Source organism: Rhinopithecus roxellana, chromosome 2, assembly GCF_007565055.1.
Source record: "Rhinopithecus roxellana isolate Shanxi Qingling chromosome 2, ASM756505v1, whole genome shotgun sequence".
NCBI lineage: Eukaryota > Metazoa > Chordata > Mammalia > Primates > Cercopithecidae > Rhinopithecus > Rhinopithecus roxellana.
The window spans coordinates 102,613,619-102,636,823 of record NC_044550.1 but is presented as its reverse complement, the minus strand read 5'-3'; the positions used below and the strand labels follow the sequence as shown (position 1 = coordinate 102,636,823).

General features: G+C 34.4%; 1 protein-coding gene across 2 annotated transcripts in view; it reads right to left on the bottom strand.

Annotated features, from left to right (window-relative positions):
• GALNTL6 (polypeptide N-acetylgalactosaminyltransferase like 6) overlaps positions 1-23,205 on the bottom strand; it is a 1,271,092-nt gene that overhangs the window by 702,894 nt on the left and 544,993 nt on the right. For both annotated transcript variants that reach the window (XM_010363999.2, XM_010364000.1), the window contains one exon: positions 6,034-6,200. In XM_010363999.2, coding sequence (XP_010362301.1) covers positions 6,034-6,200 — 167 coding nt within the window. The remainder of the gene's footprint in view (positions 1-6,033; positions 6,201-23,205) is intronic.

Below are 23,205 nucleotides of genomic sequence, written 5' to 3'. Positions count from 1 at the left end.
ATTTTTAATTTACAAGTAAGAGGGAGAGAAATCTCAAAAGTGCTTTTCTTCTGAGACAGATTCTATTGAAAGCATATTCTGCTACCAATGGGCAATATCCATCTTTTACAAATGCACAAAGACTTTTTATGAGTTGATTTTTTGATTATGTAACTTCTCAAACTTTTACCCCTTTATATTGTAGGATAATTTTCCTGACATTGACTGCACATTACTGTGGTATATTCATACATCTGACCACAGAAAGCAATGTCACTTAATGTCCCAGATTCCCTTACATTCACCAATGTTAAAGTAATTTGTGAACAGAGCCATTAAGACAATCTGCACATTTAAACTTTACGCAACATGATATACAAATATCAGAAAGCAGAATAGCTCCTTTCCATTCTTCAGCATACAATGCTGAATTTCTAAATATACTGTTGTATTTTTTTAACATTTGCTTAGTTCCTGCTACTAAACAGTATGTGGTTTGATATTGTAGTTTGATTTTTTTAAACACAATTATCCTTGCCATTTTAAATGTGAATATTAAATCTAAATAACTCCAAGATTTATTTAGAGTGACTAGCTCTCAATAAATCTCAGACATAAAAATTGCTTGTCTTATAATCTAGTGAAGTACCTGATGGAATACCAGCATTAAAACATTTTTGTCGACTGTCGTCTCAGAATCTTTAAATGCACTTTAGTGTTAGTATTGTATAATATAAAATAAAATGCACTACCATTCTTCATCGGCTTTACAACCTTTTTCACACTGATGATATCTTCCAACTTCAAATAGTTGTAAAACTTGTGCTGACTGATTTGTCTGCTTATGGAAACTTTCCTTAATGCATACTTGGAAACTATTTGTGTAGAACAGAAATTGAATTCAAGACTTGACATCATCATTTGTGAAATCATTAAAAATATCCTTGCTGTTTTAAAGATTTAAAAACACTTTCAGCCATGTGAAGAGTCTAGGATTTTTAATGGTAATGTAGATCATTATAGGAATTGCTTCGCTATTTCCATATATATGTAGGTATTCATACATATCATATATACGCATATATATGATATTTTTTCCTTGGCATAAAAGTTCTTGACTGATTCCTAAGCAAAATAGATTTACAAAGTTTTGAGAGACCTTATTTGTTTAACAAAAAGGGAAAATTGGCAAGCGGATGAGGTATGACAGTAAATTGGAATTAAACATCAAATGCTCTAAAATGAGTTCACAAGAAAGCAAGGCAAATGTCTACAAATTTTGGAAATTGGCAATATCTAGCAAGGAAATATAACAATTAATGTTACATAAAATACTGTGTTAATACCTTTATTAACTTATAAATCCAATATTAATTGCACACTAAACAATATAAACAAACAGCAAAATTTATTTTGTAATAACATGTAAGAAATAGGAGATTTTTGAAGTTACTTATTGCACCCATATTATTCACGGAAGCTTCAACTCCAATTTTACTTAATTTTAATTTATCTTTTTGAGACAGAGTTTTGCTGTGACACCTAGGCTGGAGTGCAGTGGCATGATCTCGGCTCACTGCAACCTCCACCTCCCAGGTTCAAGTGATCATCCTGTCTCAGCCTCCCAAAGTGCTGGGATTACAAGTGTGAGCCACTGTATCTGGCCATTCAACCCTAATTTAAAAATGCATGACAGTGATTTTGAAACTTTAATTCCTATAGAAAGTACATATAGATATTGTTGAAATGCAGATTCTGATTCATCTGGTGAGGCCTGAGAGTCTGCATTTCTAGCAAGCTTCATGCTGCTGCTGCTGGTCCATGCACCACACTTTGGAGAGTAAGAATCTGGACTGTCTAAGGAAAAGTAAGTTGGATTTCTTGAAAGCTGTTGGCATTGGGCGGATAGTTACAAGTCTGTTTTTCTCTCTAGTGAGTACATGGAGAATAACAGATCTTTCTGAAACTCAAATATTCAACTACTTACCCCTTCTGTCCAGGAAGTTTGAAACAAGCAGGAGCAGAAATGAGTGAGTGTGCGCATGTGTGCCTGTGTTTGTGTGTGTGTACTTGGGTATACAGTAGTGCCTCCATACTTGCATTAAGGTAAGTGTGTCAGCAACTCTCCTGCAACTATCCTCAATTTAGACTTGCATTCATCTAAGCATGCAAAGTTCAAAGAATTGTCAGGTCCAATATACCCTATCTCTGAGGTTAAGCCCCAGCTTATTTCACACATTTCAACATTTTCCATGTGGATGCTGTTAAGGTTGCCTGGAATTTGGAGATAAGCCCAGGATTAGTCCTGCTTTAAAGTCACCATGAAGCCTTGTTATAGGCCTCAAGTTAAGTTGTTAAATGTATTTCTCAGAGCTTACTGGAAAAAAAAAAAAAAATAGCCACACTCACTAATTTTGGTAAGCTTCAGATAGCAAAACACAGCGGTGGTTGTTGAAAACTTACCTGCAGGCCTTCACCTTCATGTTTTTATAGATGGTGGACTTATGTTCTGAGGCTAAAATGACATTCTGTTACCAAGCTTGCTTTAGGAAAAATGTCTAAACTGAGAACTGCAAGACAGAATATTCACTTTTTTTTAAAGCATTTTGAGAACTAGGTCAATCTTATTTAAGCAGATTTTTAAATCACTTGGTAATAGTTTAGAATTATTCTGTAATTGTCTAATAATTTGGTATTTTACTTTATTGATATGAACACCACTATTATAGAATTTAACAATTACTATATACTTATATTTGTTGTAAATATGAATTCCAAGTAATTAGCAAGTGACTCATGCTAATGACATGTCTAAAATATTGGCTTTCCTATATTTTTGGTCATGTATAGCTATTCTATTGATCTGGAAGATGTAAAATATAAGCAGTAATATTTGATTAAGTCCTGTTAAAGTTTAGTGCTTTTGGCCAAGGATCTTGTAGAGTGTCTGAAAAAGTTAATAGTGCAAAGGTGGCAAATACTGAACAGAAATGAAATTGGGATGCATTTCTAAAAATAAATTTAAAGTGTAAAACAAAAAAAAAAATTAACTTCCTTAAGGAATCCAACAGAATTCCTATATCTTCCTGTATTTTAAAATTCTTCTATCCTACTTAATCTGATTTTTAAAGAGTGGGTGAAAATAACGCTATACACTATAGGGTTATAGTTTTGGGGAATTTTCTAAGAAAAGTATAAGTTAATTATAGCTTTTGACAGCACAGCTACAGATGTATCAGATAAAAAGGAGTAGAAAAAGTTTTCCTCTCTTAGAGGCCCTGTAAACAAGTGATGCCTTGGGGTATCTTTCTTTTCTTGTAGTAGTAAAAACAATCTTGAAAAGGATTCTGCTAAACACTCTTCTAAGGCCATGCATTTAATTTAGATAAATAACATCATCTCATTATTGATTGAATTCTCAGAATTTTATTTTACTTCAATGCTTGTAGTAGCTTATTGGCCATATTGGAGATGTTTTACATGTTAAAGCAGTCCTAATTTCTCCAAATATAAATTACTATGATTACTCTTTAAATGGCTGCTAAATGAATTCTTCTGTTGATTCTGGAGATAGATAAATACATCAAAAAATGGGTAGATAGAGATAGATTATTATGGATCATATTTGATTAAGTTAAGAGAATCTCTTCTCCAAAAAGTATATACTATTTATACTACACCAGTAGGAGAGTATTTGGTGAGGAGAAATCAATAGTTGAGAGCAATCACTCTCCCATGAGCATGCGATTCACTCAAACATCCACGGCGGCCCTGCATCATAACCTCTCCGTGAAGAGTCACTCTCTTTCTCATTTTGATAAACAGACACTCAGAGAAACTGAATTTACCAGATGTCATACAGTTAATGGTGTTGGGATTCTGACCTGTGTTCATTACATTAATTCTTTATATTTCTCATAATTCAGAAAGCAGGAGTGATGCTTCTAAGTCCACTCAAGTGCTAATATACATCAACCAATACTCTCAGATGAGATTTTCATAATCCAAAGCAAAAACTTGGAAAAAGAGTCTTTCCTATTTTATGTAATTTAAAAATTATGATGTATTATAAAATATTATAGAAGCATTTTATCACCTATTTCTTTCAAAATTGACTTTTGCATTTGATTATAAAATTATACTTTCAACTTGATTGCTCATAAGAGTAGAATATCTCAATGAAAGTTTTACCTAAGCATTAAAGTAATAATTACCCCTTAGAAATGCCCATTAGGAAATTCAGAAGTCACCATTAATGTTCCTAAATTAACCATTTTCTGTTACCCCCTTCACTAATTACATTGACAGTCTACTTTCTTCCCAACTAACATGACATACAGAAACATAGTCCACCAAAGCTGCTACTGTACCAAAAGTCACAGTGATTTGGAACCAAGAAAATGTAGGTGCCAGGATTTTCAACCTTTTCAAAGACTTTCAAGTGAAAAATATCTCTGAGAAATATTTAACAAGACATGTTCTACACACCATAATTTCCTACTACCAAGTATTCCTCGCTCTATTACCCCCCCAGGTCAAAATTCTACTATAATAAATAGTTTACCAAGATAATCAAAAGTTACACTGGCCTATTTCTCCTAGTACAAGTCAATCACAAAGACTATTCACTTGGCAATCTGCAGCCTCAGATCTTTATCCCCTTTTTCACTTTTTGAAATCAATGCTTTATTAACACATTAATCACCAATCTTTAGCCTAAGATAATAATGACTGCTTTGAAATAGTAACTTCGATTAGAATAAAAAAGTGAATATACCATTTACATTGCTTTTCAAATCTCTGAAAATTTCAGTTTTAGACAGTGACTATTATTAGGTAATAGTAAATGCATGCCTACCTGTGTAACATGAGACAAAAACCTCTTTAAAATCAAACCTAAATGACCAGGTTGATAGTTTAAGTATTGAGATGGAGTCTCACTCTGTCACCCGGGCTGGAGTGCAGTGGTGGGATCTCAGCTCACTGCAACCTCCGCCATATTAATAGTGTAGTGTCAAACAACCTCATTTCTGTCACGTAAGTCCCAGTATCTACTGATACTAGGCAACCTCTGAATCAGTATTTAAAAAGAGTGTATAAAGACCAGTATTTTAACTGACTACCTCTGTCAAAGAAACTTCACAATTAGCAAATCAAGCAGTCTTTTGCAGCATTTTTGAATACTATGAATAAAAGATGTTTTTGTGACAAATAACATTTCCAAAACTTCAAATTAACATGAATTAAAACTTCCAAAATTTAATTAACCCATTTGATCTCAAGCTGTATTCTCTTTTGAGGCATAAGAATAATATTCAATCAAAATATTTTACTGTCATTCTTTCTAACAGATATACAGTTAAGTGTAGCTCCTTCATGCAATAAAATATAAGGTAAATTATAAAATGCACTTTATAGTATATTTATACAATAGAAAGTAAATTACAAAATTATAAAATTTTTATAAGGTAAATATAAAATTATAAAAGTATTAAAACTTATGTTAAATTTTGTAATATACTGTTACACTAGATTGCTTCTGTTATTGTTCAGATAGATAAAATAGCTAGAATTACCAAGTAAAAATATGTACCTGTGTCCCTTGTAATTTCTAATATTTATGAAGTAACACAAGCACAGCCTGGAGTATGTGTCATACTGGTAAATAATAGAGTAGATACTTTTCAGAAACAGGAACAGATTTTATAGTTCTAACTCAAATATTTTACCATTCACATGTACTTACAATAATATATTTTGCAGTGTTGGTCCTGAAGCTGAAAGTAGAATTTGAGGCATTTTGCCAACACCTGTCTAATTTGCAACAGAGATTGTAATGCAAATTTCTTATAGATTACCAAATGAAACCGATAGCTTCTCATTAAGTTTCTTTTGCATTTGGTCAATATTTTACGAAATCACAACATAGATAAAACTTCATAATCGCCTTTCAGATGGAATCAGAAAGAAGCTCCCATTAACTTTTTTAAAAAGTCCTTAATGATTATGTGAATGGTAGCAGAATCAGATAAAATGTTATCAACTGTATCTTACCTCTCTCACTGAAGTCATCTACTAGAATGATTTCTGCTATCAGACTCTCTGGGGTTCGGTTAATTATACTGTGTATGGTCCGCAGGAGTGAAGTCCAACCTTCATTATGAAATGGGATAATGATGCTGGTGTTTGGCAGCCTTTCCAGATACATCTTGTGCTTACAGCTGGAGAGGAGGGAAAAAAAAAATGGTGTATCAAATGCAAAACTCTTGTATATCTTATTCTGTTGTTTATTCATTATGATATCAGACAACTGTGGAAACACGACTTGGTCTAATACTTTCCAACCAGAGTTTGTACAGCATGATTGTTATTCTGCTCCTTCATGGAATGTATTAATGATCTCCTTTCACACTCACTCTTAATGAAACAATTGTTTTATCTTCTTTGTATCAGGGGTTCAAATTCGTCAGTTTGTTGAAATGTTGTGCTCTTGTTGATGTACATTTTTCCTGTTGTTATATAATAGAAATAAGGATGGATAATATGCTTTAAAACTGTTTCCATGGAGCACATAATTAACATTTAGATGGATTTCCTGAAGAGATCTAAAAATTTAACTTCTGTAATATTCATGTTTAATTAGTCAGTTTTAGTCATGGAGTGTTTCAATGGCTGGACAGTATTTAAAGCCTGAAGGGAAAAACAACCATAGCTTCTAAACAGAATAAATTAAAATTTAATGTAAAATAACTGTTAACTGAGCACAACCACATAATAAGATTAAATTAAGATCCAAATCAAGATGTTATCACATTCCTAGTGAAAACTCTAAAAAGAAATCTCAAGTTCATTTTTTTTTCATTGTTGGAACCATTTGAGAAGATGAAAAAGAGGTATTTTAAAAATTGTAGTCCTTTATTCATTATTTAACCTAATAATTTATTATTTTTAACAATATTCATTAAACAAGTAAATTTTGACATTTTTCAGACAATGAAAAGTGTTTGAAAACCCATCAAAATTATAACATGATATGGGCACAAAAATGCTGTAAAAAGATGAAATTCATTTTAGGATAACTTAAATGTCAAAAATATATATAATATGAAAAAGATCTGTCAGTAATTTCCATGGGAGTGTAGTAAGATAGATGTTTTTGCTTATAATGCACAGATCTGGAAAACAGTGTTTCTGAAGTTCAGCATACCTGGTCATAATTATGCGGAGCCATTTATTCTTCTGAACAAAGCCAAAGAGCCCAACTAATTGTGCTTTGATATATCAATATTCATAATGTTGCACCTACTTGTGAGAACCATCACACCTCACAACATTCTTAGAGTGAGGGTTATATTCCCAATGAAGCCATTTGTTTTTTAAACATCAGGGCAAGCTATTGTACATAGCACTTGCCTATTAATTAAAGAGGACTTGCATTCAGAGTAATAGCGTATAAACCACCAACAAGGGCCAGGCACAGTGACTCATGGATGTAATCCCAGCACTCTGGGAGGCCGAGGCAGGAGGATCACTTGAGTCCTGGAGCTCAGGACCAGCCTGGGCAACATAGCAAAACCCCATCTCTACCAAAAGTAAATATTAGCCAGGTATGGTGGCACACACCTGTCATGCCAGCTACTCGGCTGGCTGAGGCAAAAGAATTGCTTGAACCCGGTAGGCAAAGGTTGCCGTGAGATGAGATTGCACCACTGCACAGTCCAGCCTGGGTGACAGAGTGAGACTGTCTCAAAAAAAAAAAAAAAAAAAAGGAAAAAAGAAAAAAGTCAGTAGGCTCATGACTTTTCAGAGTCATATACAATCCATTCAGAGAAAGGGTAGACAAAAAAGAATGCAAGACCAATCATGTGTGACAAAGGCTTTCTCTTTCAAAATGTTTTCGATAATTTTTATCTGCCTAAGCTCAAATTGCTATCAAATTACTGCCACACACAAAATATAAAAGGATCCATTCTATTCATTCATTCATTCATTCATTCATTCATTCATTCATTCATTCATGTCACAATAATTTACTGAACGTTTGATATAGGTCAGGCTCCAAAGTTGAGATAAAACAATGAACAAAATCTAGTTCTTAACCTCAAGACATTTATATTATAATGAGAGATACAGAAAGACAAATAGTTACAATTTTAAAATGAAATGGATAGTGTAGAAGTTTAATAGAGTGCTATAAGATTATTTGAGAGAGGCCCATAAGCCAATTTGGAAAATGTAGAAATTCAAGTGAGAACTGAAGGTGGCCTGCAGAGGACAGGTTCAAAGTGTACGTAGGAAGAGAATTCACACGACTTGGTAACTAGGAGATGTGATTAAAGAGGAGTCTTACATTGTGGACATGGGCAACTGATCCGATAAAATACAGAATGACAGAGGAGCCTGTGTGAGGGACGCACTGAAGGTTTCAAAGATTGAGAGCAATGATAATGAATTCAATTTTGACCATCTATTGTTGAGATGTCAAAATGACATCCAGTTGGAATGCAGCTTTCATATATCATATACACACCTATCTGTCAATTTAGATGTCTATCTATCTATATATATGTGGGTGCATAGCTTAAGGTAAAAATCTATTTTGCTGGAGGAAGAGGCTCATGAGAGATGAGCTCTAGCAGATGATGCTGGTGCATCAATGCCTCCTTAGCACTCACCATTCCCGTATAAGCGAAGAGGGTCCTATTATACATCTCTGCAGATAGCAAAGTGAGTACTTTGTCTCATCTCTGCACAAAAGGCAGATCAGAAGTTCTGGGATAAATTAATTCCCCTAGAGCAAGTATCAACCAACGAATAATGGAAGTTACAGAATAAATAGTCACATGGTGGGATAACCCTGAGGTGTGTTCTATATTTTCTCCCATATTTTCCCAGCAGGATTATACCTCAGTTGCCCACAGTGATTGGCAGTTTGATAATGCATCTTTTACTGGTTACTTTCCCTTTTCTGTCTTCCTTTTTCACATTGCCTGCACCGTACCACTCTACATTCTGTGATTACCTCCTAAACAGTACTATAGTCAAATTTTTGTTTCAGGGTCTGCTTCCAGAGGAACCCAAACTTAGACATAGGCAAATAAGTTATACCTCACTTGGTGGGAACAGTCTCTTGAATCAATGCCCTGGTCAAGATTCACATTAATCAATGTGCTGCTCAAATAGGCAACACTCTTATTTTTGTTGAGTTGGGAAAGTTGCAGTTTGTTATACTTGGAGATAATTTTAAATAAGTTTTTAAAAAAGAGTGATCACACATGCATTTCATCACTTCTTTCAGCTTTTGAATTATTACTGGTGCTCTATTCAGAGATGTCTCTAGGCCTGTGAAATACAACTATGAAGACTTTACAGTGGATACATAAAAATGGTCTCATCCTAATTAGTTGATTATTAGTAGTAACATTGCCTTTTTACATTGACATCTGTAACTTATTTTTCAATTAGACTACATTATAAACTCCTTACTATTTCATGCCTGATGATTATCTATCAAATATTGAAAAGTCACATCACACTTTATGATCAGACTATCGAGGTTCAAAAGATAACTTTGCCACTTACTGTCTGTGTGACAATGGGCAAGTTATTTACCCTCTGTAAGATTAACTTTCTCACACAGGATAATGTGGGAGCAAAAAATAAATACCTCTTCATAATGTGCTAATGAGAATTAAATTGGGTCTAATGTACTTCATATAGCATCATAGCTAATAATAGCAAGAGTTTAGTAAATACTGACATTATTATGGTCATTGTTGTTTAAATTGTATTATTTCATTGTCAAATCCTCTATGGAAGAAGATGTGGAACGAGAAAAGACAGGAACTGCAGAAGAGACAGTGAGAGACATTTAGGATACAAAGATGAATACATTTCAGTCTCTTCCCTTAAGGGTTCACAGACCAGTGAGCAGATATAGAAAATGATTAGACTCAAAGAAGACAAGTGACATAATAGATGGCACATAGACATTGAGAGCCTGAAGGAAGTGTGACTAACTTTGTCTGATAGAATTAAGGAAGTCTTTACCAATGAGTCTGTATGTTGAGAACAGATCATGAAGAATCTTGAAAATGATTCTAAGGAATTTGGATGTTAGCCTGCAGTCAACATGAAGTACTTCAAATATTGTTAATCGCAAGGAAGACTGGATCGTGTTTACATATTCCTTTGGCAGCAGGGCAGACAATGTGTTGCAGATGGCAAAGACTAGAAGCAGAGAGATTAGCCCTTGTAATAATTCTAGCAAAAAATAATGAGGGTGCAGGTCTGATTTTCACTCGAAGGAAAGCCAGCTCCTTTGTAAAAGCACTTAATCTGATTGAATTATATTCGGCCATTCTAGCACTTAAGCTGCTCCAAAGAAAAACTGAATCACTGCCAACCTCAGGCATTGGATTCAAGAAGTTGTGATCCAGATGACTGCCCCACAGTATTACTAGAAATAGTGAAGCACATCCAGGGCTTTATTAAGGCTCTGTGCCTGCATATTTTAGGTTTAATGTCAAGTCAGGTTGAGAATAAAATTTGCAAATATGAAGATGATGTACCAATATGGAACTGAGTTTAATAAATAAGAAAAATAAAATCAAACACAATTTACATGCCTTTTTTATGGTTACAAATGTGTAGCAAATTCACAAATAGAAGAAGAAAATAGGGACAAATGAAAACGTGTTGAAACAGGTTTCTAGGAATATGGGTTTAATTATTACATTTCATATTGCTGTATTATTTTCAGATAAGCATTTGCATAAAATTACCTTGCAGTTTAGGAATGGCTCAGAGGTAAGGACATCTCTTTGTTGAGTTGCAGTTTATATAGATGGATAAAAACTAATCCTTCAAATTTTAAAAGCACCAGGAAGACAAAAGATATAGTTTGAGTTATTTAAAAATTTACTTGAGAGAAATGACAAGTTGTGAAGGCATTTAAAAATCTGAAAAAAAAAAACCTAAATTATTTTGTAAACACTCTGCTAGATCTTTCTAGCAGTAATGAAACCTCCGTGGCAAATTTTCTCATATTCTTCTGTTTTTCCAAAACAGAATAAATATTTTCTGATTTTTTATATTGGCATTTGCTAAACTGAAAGATTTTAAAAATATGGTTCAATAGTATTGTTTAATGCATACTTAACACTTATTCCTTTCATGGTTACATTAATTTATCTTTATTATTTCATTGATTTTATTAAAATAAGTGTTTTTTCAACAATAAAAAAGGCCAAAAAATAAATTTTAATTACAAATACTTGGAATAAATACCAGACTTATCAATGACTTACTTTTGTGTAAAAGAGATACTTTAGTATGTATGCAACAATGTCAATGTTTATATTATGGACATTTAGGTGAACTTTCATTTGGAGATCTTAAAATCGTCATGTATTCTTCACCATCATTTAAACATTACTTCTCACTGCCTACTGTTGTGTGTTTTGTTTTGGAAAGAGTGTTAAAACTCACATTTACAAAATTCTAGCTCTGGGATTGCAGCTTTTGGATAAAATGTTTGAATGTTTAAATATTTCAATCTTTAGATCATTCTGTTAGCTTATTCAAAGTATGGCTTTATTTTTTGTTTTGTTTTGTTTTTTATTTACCTATATAATAACAATAGTCAGGAGGTTATGTGGTGGTAATAACCACCCCCAAATTTCAATGGCTTAAAATAATAACTATTCTCTTTCTTGCTCCCTTTATCTGTTCAACACTAGTTGGAAGGAGGGTCTCTGCTCACTGCGGTTAGCAGAAATAGCCAACATCTTGACCACTGCCAATAATTGTGGTAGATATAAATGAGAATACTGATGGGTATTAAGCTAGTAATTAGATGATATATCCCTAAAATGGCATATTGTTATCTGCTTACAGCTCATTGGTCAGAACTAGTCACGCAGTCCAGGGGCCCAGAATGTGCAGTCTCGTATTGTACAGAAGAAATATAGTCACAAGTATTTGGCAAATGACACTAGTGAAATCAACCATTTCAGACTTCTGCCTTCTTTAGAACAAAACAAGAACATTTTACTTCTTGGACAAAATTTAATGGAAAAATGAAAGAGACTGAATTTCTTCACAGATGAAAAACAGAGTATTTACAGCCTCACATCTATAGAAGCATGACAAGAGGATATCAGAGCTGCAACCACATTTAAGAAATCATTCAGTTAAGCCCCCCATTTAATTGAGAATTGAGACAGAGCTTTAGAGAGTTAAACATAATTATTTTACAGTCTAATTGGAAAGGCATTGTACCGGGTGAAAAAGTGATACAACGATGAGGCACTGTTCCTGAACTAAGAAGTTTACAGTTTTTCTGAAAATTCAGTAATTATCGCCTACACAGGAGGTAACACAAGCAATGAATAAGAATCCAGCATTCTTCACTTTTGATTACATAATCTTTTGGAAATGTCATTCTATCATTGGCCCTTTAAGGCATCTTTATACTAATTGAGTTAATTAAATTATATAAATATTATAATATTTTAAGGAGGGGTAAGAGATTACTTGATTAGCTCAAATGTTTTTGTGAGATATATGCTGTATCCTCCATAAATATTTCTGTAGATAAACCATTCAATAAAATGTATGACAAAATACCCATCACAAAAAATTTATGATGAACTGTCATTTGAATAAAGGCTCTAACAGTCACTAAGATTATATTATTAGGTGGCTAAAATAAGTAGAAATAGTGCCCACTATGCACAATATTCCTATACTGGTTTTGTGTATTTAAATAATAATACAAATTTTTGCTATTTCTGTCTAATATTATTTCCAGGTAAAATTATGTTTGAGATTTCCTCTTTTAGTCAAATGTACTAACAAGGACCATATTTACCTTTCTACTTGATTCAATGGTATTAGTCTGTTTTCATGCTGCTGATAAAGACATACCCAAGACTAGGCAATTTACAAAAGAAAGAGTTTTAATTGGACTTACAGTTCCATATGGCTGGGGAAACCTCACAATCACGGAGGGAGGGAAGGAGGAGCAAGTCAATATACTTACGTGGATGGCAGCAGGCAAAAAGAGAGCTTGTGCAGAGAAACTCCTGTTTTTAAAACCATTAGATCTCCTGAGACCCATTCACTATCACGAGAACAGCACAAGAAAGACTCACCCCCATGATTCGATCATCTCCCACCAGGTCCCTCCCACAACATGTGGGAATGATGGGAGCTACAAGATGAGACTTGGGTGGGGACACAGAGCCAAACCATATTACCAACTAAACAACTAGATTTTTAAATATGAAACAATTATTTTCAAGGCATTGAATATCAAGCAACAAGACAGAGATACTCAATTTTGAGACTCCTATTCAACACAGAATTATCTATTTTAGCTAGAATAATTCAATATAAAAAAGAAAGTTTTCAAGATGGCCTCAGCCACAGAAAAAACAGCAAAATAGTACATAAAGATCAACACCGTGAGCTTTAATTCAAGAAGAAAAATGAATTAAATGAATGACTGTCAAAAGTGAGTCAAGTGTCGATACATGAGAGGGGCAGAGAGTTTTCCTTTGCAACTCACCTTTCCACTGGGGATTTGTCCAGGTCAAGGGAGACCCCTTTGTTTCTCCCAGCTTTGGAGCTAACTTGGGGAGAGGCTTGGAGAAGCCGAGAGAGAAAGACATTGGGAAAAGTGGCAGCGTTTTCCCTGACCTGGGGTTGAGAGCAGGATACCGTTTTTAATCCAGGAGCATACAGAGTCAGTCACTCTTTGGCAACCCAAGTGTGACCACACAGGTATTTTAGTCTCAGGCCAGGGATTGAAGTGCTTGCTCTAGAGTTTGGTAGGAGCCTCCAGAGACAGAATTGAGCAGCAAATGTGGAAAATGCCCCAGGAGTAGGCACTGGAATTGTGCCCTCCCCTTGCCACAGGTCTAGGGCAAGAGAAGAACTACTGCAACCATGATTTCTCCTGGGTGAGGAGACTTGCAGCCAGGGCCCACTTGGTGACCTGGCAACTCTGCCTGTGTGTGTGTGTGCGTGCGTGCGTGTGTGTGTGTGTGTGTGTGTGTGTGTGATTGCTGGGTGCCCCAGCCTGCTCCCCTGAGATCAAGATACAGAGAGGTCTTCTCTACTCCATGCTCAGAAATATCTTCAGACATTCAGAGCATATGCTCACCTGGATTAACAGCCTGAGCTGTCCCACCCTTCTTATGCAGAGACCACAGTGCAGCAAAGCACTCTCTGTTTTATGCTGAGGCAGATCTCCAGGCATTTAGAGCGCTCACTCACCCATATCAACAGCCTGAGTGTCAACCATTTCTGTGGAGAGACCATGTGAAATGAGGCCCTCTCCCCTCCATGACTGGACAGATCTCCAAGCTTATAGAACATCCACCCTCCTGGATTAAGAGTTTAGGCTGCCCTCCCTCCCTGTGCAGAGAAGTTACCGCTCAAGAGGTTTCCCAGCTCCAGGCCTACGCACATTTCTTGGTGCTTGGTGGCTGCCCCCTGGATTCTCCCTTCAGGGAACCTTTAGGCAGACCTGCCTGGCCTGATTCTGTCCATCTTGGCTCACCCGCTATAGCTGAGCAGGGAGGTCAGGCCACTGTGTATTCCAGGAATCAGTCCGTTGCCTCAGGCAATATCTCACAGTAAACAAGGATCAAATATATATACCCAGCCACATTGGCCACAGCTGGCTTTTACCCAGAAGTGATATCTACTGGCCTGTAGCTTGAACGGCACAGCCCAATATAAAACCACCCAACAGAAGTTGGGTGAAGAAACAAAGCCAAAAGACCCTATCCAACATTCTCTACAGTCACACCCCCTAGGAACGGGGTAGAGGGAAAGAACATAAAACAATACTATAGGGAAAGAGAGAAAAAAAAAATCCTATTCACCCAAAAATAATTACAAAAGTTAGAAGTGCCAGGATCTCCAGATGAAAAGGACCCAGCATGAGGAGTTTTGGTACCAGAAAAAAAACAAACAAAATTGAACATTGTGACAGCACGGAAGGATCACGCTCGCTCTCCAGCAATAATCCCTATCCAAAATAGAAACCCCAATGTGGCAGGTAAAGAATTGGATAGCAAGGAAGATGAATGATATGCAAGACGAGGTTGAAAATCAACACAAATAAACTTCTAAAGAAAGCCAATAAATGAAGGAAGAGATTAACATCTTAAAAAAATAACCAGAGCTTCTAGAATTAAAAAATTCACTTAATGTATTTCAAAATACAATTGAAGACTTTCATCAGCAGCCTAAATCAAACAGAAAAATAATTTTAGAACTGAAAGATCAGGTTTTCAAGCTAACCTAGTCAAGCAGTTTTTTTTTTTAAATTAGAAAATGAATTAAGTCTTTGAGAAACATGGGATTATGGAAAGCAATCAAACCTATGAATCCCTAGCATTCCTGAGAGAGAAGAAGAAAAAGTAAACAACTCGGCAAGTATATTTGAGATGATAATGCAAAAATAATTCTCTAATTTTGCTAGAGAAATAGGTGTCCAGATGCAAGAATCCAGAGATCACCTATATGATGCTATACAAAACAAACATCACCAAGGCATATAATCACCAGACTGTCCAAGGACAACGACAACAACAACAACAAATCTTAAAGACAGGGAGAGTAAAAGGTCAGATTCTCAACAGCAACAACAAAAGTCAGGTTAACAGCAGTTTCCCAGTAGAAACCTTGTAAGTCAGAAGAGATTGAGGTCTATTGTCAGCATTCTTGGGGAGAAAGAAAAGAAAGAAAGAAAGAAAGAAAGAAAGAAAGAAAGAAAGAAAGAAAGAAAGAAAGAAAGAAAGAAGGAAGGAAGGAAGGAAGGAAGGAAGGAAGGAAGGAAGGAAGGAAGGAAGGAAGGAAGGAAGGAAGGAAGGAAGAAAAGAAGAAGAAGAAAGAAAAGAGAGAGAGAGAGAGAGAGAGAAGAGAGAGAGAGAGAGAAAGAGGAAAAAAAAGAAAGAAGAAAGAAAGAAAGAAAGAAAGAAAGAAAGAAAAGAAAGAAAGAAAAGAAAGAAGAAAGGAAAGAAAGGAAAAGAAAGAAAGAAAGAAAGAAAGAAAGAAAGAAAGAAAGAAAAAGAAAGAAAGAAAAAAAAAAAAAGAAAGAAAAAAAAGAAGAAAAGAAAGAAAGAGAAAGAAAGAAAGAAGGAAAGAAGAAAAAGAAAGAAAGAAGAAGAAAGAAGAAAGAAGAAGGAAGAAAGAAAGAAGAAAGAAGAAGGAAAGAAAGAAAGAAAGAAAGAAAGAAAGAAAGAAGAAAGAAAGAAAGGAAGAAAGAAAGGTGATGTACTGCTAAACTAAGCTTTCTAAGCAAAAGAGAAATATTTTCCAGACATATAATCACAAAGGGAACTTATTGCCAATAGACCAACTGTATAAAAGATCCATATAGGAGTTCTTAACACAGAAACAAAATAATTATACCTGCTACCACAAACACACACTTAAGTACATAGCCCATGGAATCTATGAAGCAACTACACAGTAGAAACTACAAAGCAACCAGTTAACTTCACAATAGAATTAAAACCTCACATATCATTATTAACTTTGAATGTACATGGTCTAACCTTGAAGGTACATGGTCCTACTTAAAAGGTACAGGGTGCCAAGTTGGATTAAAAAAAAATAATAATAATAAAAGACCAATCCATCTGCTGTCTTCAAGAGAACCATTTTAAATGTAAGGATACCCATAGGCTTAAAGTGAAAGGTTGGAGAAAGATCTATTATACAAACAGAAAACAAAAAAGAGCAGGGGTCACTATTCCTATATCAGATAAAACAGACTTTAAATCAATGACAGCAAAAAAGCGAAAAAGAAGGACATTATATAATGATGATAGGGCATTGCATAATGATAAAGAGTTCAATTCAACAAGAATACTTAACTATTCTAAATATATGCATACTAATGTTGGAGCATAAAAATTTATAAAACACACTTTTTTTTTTTTTTTTTTTTTGTAAAAAGACACAGCCACACAATAACGGGTGGCGGTGGGGGGATGCTGCAACATCTCACTGACAGCATTAAAGACATCTATAAGGCAGAAAACTAACAAAGAAATTCTGAACTTAAATTAACACTTGATCAACTGTAACTGATAGACATCTCCAGAGTACCCCACCAATCAACCACAGAATACACATTTTTCTCATCTGCATGCAGAATATATTCCAAGACTGGCCACATGCATTGCCATGAAGCAATTCTCAGTAAATTCAAAAAAATCAAAGTCATACCCACTATACCTTTGGACCACAGGAATAAAAATAGAAATCTAGGCCGGCATGGTGGCTCTTGTCTATAATCCCAGCACTTTGGGAGGCTGAGGTGGGTGGATCATGAGGTCAGGAGTTTGACACCAGCCTGACCAACATGGTGAAACCCCGTCTCTACTAAAAATCCAAAAAAAATTAGCTGGGCATGGTGGTGTGTGCCTGTAATCCGAGCTCCTCAGGAGGCTGAGACAGGAGAATCGCCTTGAACCTGGGAGGCGGAGTTTGTGGTGAGCCCAGATTGAGCTACTGCACCCCAGCCTGGGCAACAGAGTGAGACTCTGTCTAAAAAAAAAAAAAAAAAAAAAAGAAATCTATACCAAGAGGAGCTCTCAAAAACACCTAACTACATAAAAATTAAACAACTTGCTTCTTTTGGGTAAACAAATTAATTAAGATATAAATAAAAAATTATTTGAAATAAAAAAGAGAGACACACATACCAATATCCTGAAATGCAGCAAAAGCAGTGTTAAGAGGAAAGTTCATAGCACTAAAGTCTTATGTCAAGAAGTTAGAATGGTCTCAAATTAACAATCTAACATCACACATAGAAGAACTAGAAAACAAAACAAAAACAAAATAACCCCAAAGCAAGTAGAAGAAAATAAATAACTAAAATTATAGTGGAACTGAATAAAATTGAGACTCAGAAATTGATACAAAGGATCGCAAAACCAAAAGTTGATTACTTGAAAGGATAAACAAGATCAGTAGACCATTAGTTATATTCACAAAGCAAAAAGAGAGGTTCCAAAAGCACAATTAAAAACAACAAAGATGACCCTACAACTAATCTAACAGAAATACAAAAGATCTTCAGAGACTAATATGACCACATCTATACACACAAACTGGAAAATCTAGAGGAAATGGATAAATCCATGGAAACATAAAGCGCCCAAGCTTGAATCAGGAAGAAATTGAAATCCTGAAAGGACCAATATCAAGTTCCAAAATTGAATACAGTAATAAAATATCTGCCAACCAAAACAGCCCTGGACCAGAAGGATTCACAGCCAAATTCTACCAGATATGCAAAGAAGAGCTGGTACCAATTGTACTAAAACTATTCCAAAAAATTGAGGAGTGACCCCTCCCTAACTCATCCTACAAAGCTAGCATCACCCTGATACCTAAATCTGGCAGAGACACAACGAATAAAGACAACTACAGGCTAATATTCCTGATGAACATAGATGCAAAGATTCTCAAAATACTAGCGAACTGAATTCAGCAGCACATCAAAAAGTTAATTCACCATGATAAGTAGGCTTTATTCCTGGGATGCAACGTGGGTACAACATATGCAAATCAATCAACTTGATTCAGAATGTAAACAGAATTACACGCAAAAGTCATATGATTGGCGGGCGGATCACGAGGTCAGGAGATAGAGACCATTCTGGCTAACACATGAAACCCTGTCTCTACTAAACATACAAAAAATTATCTGCCGGGCACCTGTATGGCGTGAACTCGGGAGGCGGAGCTTGCAGTAAGCCTAGATCGCGCCACTGCACTCCAGCCTGGGGGCCAGAGTGAGATTCCATCTCAAAAAAAAAAAAAAAAAAAAGTCATATGATTATCTCAGTAGACACAGAAAAAGATTTTGATAAAATTCAACATCTCTTCACTATAAAAACGTTCAACAAACTAGGCATTGAAAAAATTTACCTCAAAATAATAAGAGCCACAAAACCTCAGTCAAACATTCTCCTGAATGGGCAAAAACTAGCATTCCCCTTAAGAACAGGAAAAAGACAAGGATGGCATTCTCACCATTCCTATTCAACATGTACTGGAAGTCCTAGCCTGAGCAATCAGGCAAGAGAAGGAAATAAATGCAACCAAATACAAAAAGATAAAATCAAATGTTTCTTTTTCTCTGGTGACAGGATTACACGTCTAGAAAACCCTATAGACTTTGTCAAACAGCTCCTAAAACTAATAAACAACTTCAGTAAAGTTTCAGAACAAAAAATTAATGTAAAAAAATCAGTAGCATTTCTGTACATCAAAGAAGAAATCAAGAAGGCGATGCTGTTTACAATAAATATAAAAAAGATGCTAAGAATAAATTTTACTAAAGATGTGAAAAATCTCTACAAGCAAAATTACAAAACACTGATGAAATAAACTGAAGGTAAAACAAATGGAAAAATATACTATACTCATGGAGCTGAAGAACTGATGTCAGTAAAATGACCATATTGTTCAAAGAAATTTACAAGTTCAACACAATCATTATCAAAATGCCAACACCATTTTTTCACAGAATTAGAAAAAGCCATCCTAAAATTAACATAGAACCAAAAGAGAGTCCAAATAGCCAAAGCAGTCCTAAGCAAAAAGAACAAAGCTGAAGCCATCACATCACCTGACTTCAAAATACATTACAAAACTATAGTTTTGGTATCGTATTGTAGTATACTACCAAAGTATAGTATAGTATTGATAGTATAGTATAGTATAGTATAGTATAGTATAGTATAGTATAGTATAGTATAGTATAGTATAGTATAGTATAGTATAGTGTAGTAGTATAGTATAGCATAGGATAGGATAGGATAGGATAGGATAGGATAGGATAGGATAGGATAGGATAGGATAGGATAGCATAGCACAGTATAGTATAGTAGTAAAGTGCAGTAACCAATGTGTAGTTGACAAGAACTTACATTGGGAAAAGGAAACATATTAGAAGAAGACATTGAGAAAACTCCCCTGGATGTTGGTCTAGGCAAACAACTTATGACTAAGACCTCAAAAGCATAGACAACAAAACCAAGAATAGACAAGAGGGACTATATTAAATCACGAAATTTCCACGCAGCAATGAAAATGAACACAATTAACAGAAAAAGAGATAAGCTGCTTAATGGGAGAAATTTTTTGCAGACTATTCATCCAAAAGGAGACTAATAGCAAGAATATAAAAGGAACTCAACAAAAAGAAAAACAAATAATGATATTAAAATGTGGGCAAAGGACATCGATGCACATTTTGGTTTTTTTTTTAAATTTGTTTTTATTTTTATTTATTTATTTTTTTTGAGACAGAGTTTCACTCTTGTCACTCAGGCTGGAGTGCAATTGCATGATCTCGGCACACTGCAACCTCCATCTCCCATGTTCAAGCGATTCCCCTGCCTCAGCCTCCCAAGTAGCTGGGATTACAGGCATGCAACACCATGCCCGGCTAATTTTGTATTTTTAGTAGAGACAAGGTTTCTCCATGTGGGTCAGGCTGGTCTAGAACTCCCGACCTCAGGTGATCCGCCCATCTTGGCTTCCCAAAGTGCTGGGATTATAGGCGTGAGCCACTGCGCCTGGCCATCAATGTACATTTATAAGATGAAGACATACAAATGACCAAGTGGTATATAAAAAGAGGCTCAATCATTAATTTTCAGAGAAATACAATTCAAAACCACAATGAGATAACAACTTATCCCAGTTAGAATGGTGATTATTAAAAAGACAATAAATAACAGATGTTGGCAAGCATGCAGAGAAAAGGCAACTTTTGTACACTATTGGTGGGAGTGTAAACTAGTATAGTCAGCATGGAAAACAGTATGAAGATTTCTCAAAAAATTAAAAACAGAATTACCATTTGATCTAATACAATGGCTGGATATCTTCCCAATGGAAAAGAAATCAACATACGAAAAAGATACTTGGACTCACATGTTTATTGTAGCACTATTTACAATAGCAAAGATATTGAATCAAGCAAAGTGTTCATGAACAGATGACTGGATAAAGAAAATATAGTATATACACACAATGAAATATTTTTCAGCCAGAAAAAAATAGAATCACGTCATTTGCACAAACACAGATAAAACCGAAGGTCATTATCTTAATTAAAGTAAGGTAGATACAAAAGACAAATGTCACATGTTCCAGCTTATATGTGGGAGGCAAACAAACAAACAAACAAACAAACAAAACTTGATTAAATGGAAACAGAGAGTGTAAAGTAGATAACAAAGACTAGGAAGGGTCAGTTGGGGGCCGAGGTAGGAGGGATGATGAAAAGAACTGGGTTAAAAGATAAAAACATAAAGTAAGATAGAAGAAATAAATTCAATGCTTGATAGCAGAGTAGGGTGCCTATACTTAAAAATGTATTGCACTCAAGTGACGGATACTGTAGACACTCTGACTAGATAATTATGTCTTATATATATATGTAGCAAGATTTCTCATATATCCTATAAATTTTTACAAATTAAAAAATAGTAAATATTAAAAAAATAAAATACACTGATTTTAAAATATGAGATAATTACTTAAACATTTCTTGAAGGAAGACACACAAGTGGCCAGCTGGCATATTAATAAATGCTCAACATCTCTAATTAGTATAATCCAAATGAAAACCACACTGAGATTTCACCTAATATCTGTCAGAAAGATTGTGATCAAAAACACAAAAGAGAGGTATCAGCAAGAGCATGTAGAAGTTAGAACCCTACACTCTGTTTATTTATTCCCCCAAATGGTTCCCCTTTTCTGCTATCTTTAGGTATTTACAAATTTTTTAGTATTCCATTTACATGAATCCAATGTGATTTTAATTATATCTTTGAATAATATTTTAGTGATTGTTCTAGGAAATAAAGAATATATACTTCATTTTTCCAGTGTATTTAAAATGAATATTTTACCATTTCACTTTGATCATTGAAATTATATTACCATATAGATTCCTTTATACTCTCCTAAGTGATAGTTGTCTCATATATTTCTGTACATTGAAAATTACAGGAAATGTTGTTTTGTTTTAACTGCCAAACATTATTTTAAGGAACTCAGGCTCACAGCATCATTTCACTGCTACTTTGAATTCTCATGTCTTTTCCTTCTCCACCTGTTGTTATTTATTTTTTCCAGTATTTTCAATCAGCTAGGCCACACCTCTGCCTAGATTTTACATTTGAGTTCAAAGAGAGTGAGAGAGGCATGGGTTTCTTCCACCTTACCCAGAAATCAGAACCTGACTGGTAGTCTTTTAACTACAAATTTAACGTTTTATAGTTCTACAAGTATTTGAGTTTTCTGCTTCATTTTGTGATAGCATCAGTTGGTATTTAAATAAAATTTTATATTTTATCTAACTGTCAAATGTATTAGCATGATGGTTATAATATTCCTTCATTGTAAGCTAAATGCTTGTTGAAAGTTTAATGGTGTCTGTTATTTCATAATTGATAATAGTAAGTATTGTTCTCTTTTTTTTTCTTAGAAATACTTCTTGAGGTTTAGAAATTTAATCTGTTCAAAGCATTACATGTTGAATGATTATTTTTTATTCTTTTTGACCAAGTCATTGATTTATTTCCTTCTTTATACTTACTTTAACTAAATGAAATTTTCTTTACAAATTTAAACATTTAAATCTACACATTTACCAATTAGGAGCACTTTATATGTAAAGCACATTAACAAACTTTGGGATGTATGTTGTTCACTATCATTTGATTTGAAATATTTTCTAAGTTATATAGTTTTATATTTGATTCATGAGTCCTTCATAAATGCTATTAATTTCTAAATATTTGCATATTTATAAATATATTATTTTTATTAATAATTTAATAGAAGTTTGATCAAAGAAAATACTCTGTTACTTCAATCCACTGAAATTTATTGAGACTTGTTTATGTACTAGTGTATGTTCTATTTTGGTAAATATTCCACGTACATTAAAAAATGTTTATTATGCAATTATTAAATATAGTGGTTAATTAATGTAAATAAACATAAATTAAGCCTTTTTTTGGTGATTTTGTTTAAATCTCCTATATTCCAACTTAATTTTTTGTTCTTTTTAGTCAATTACTGAGAGAATTATTAAGTTTTCCAAAATGTGTTTACAGAAAACTGCCCTTTCAAAAAGGAAAATTTAACTTTAATATTTAAAGT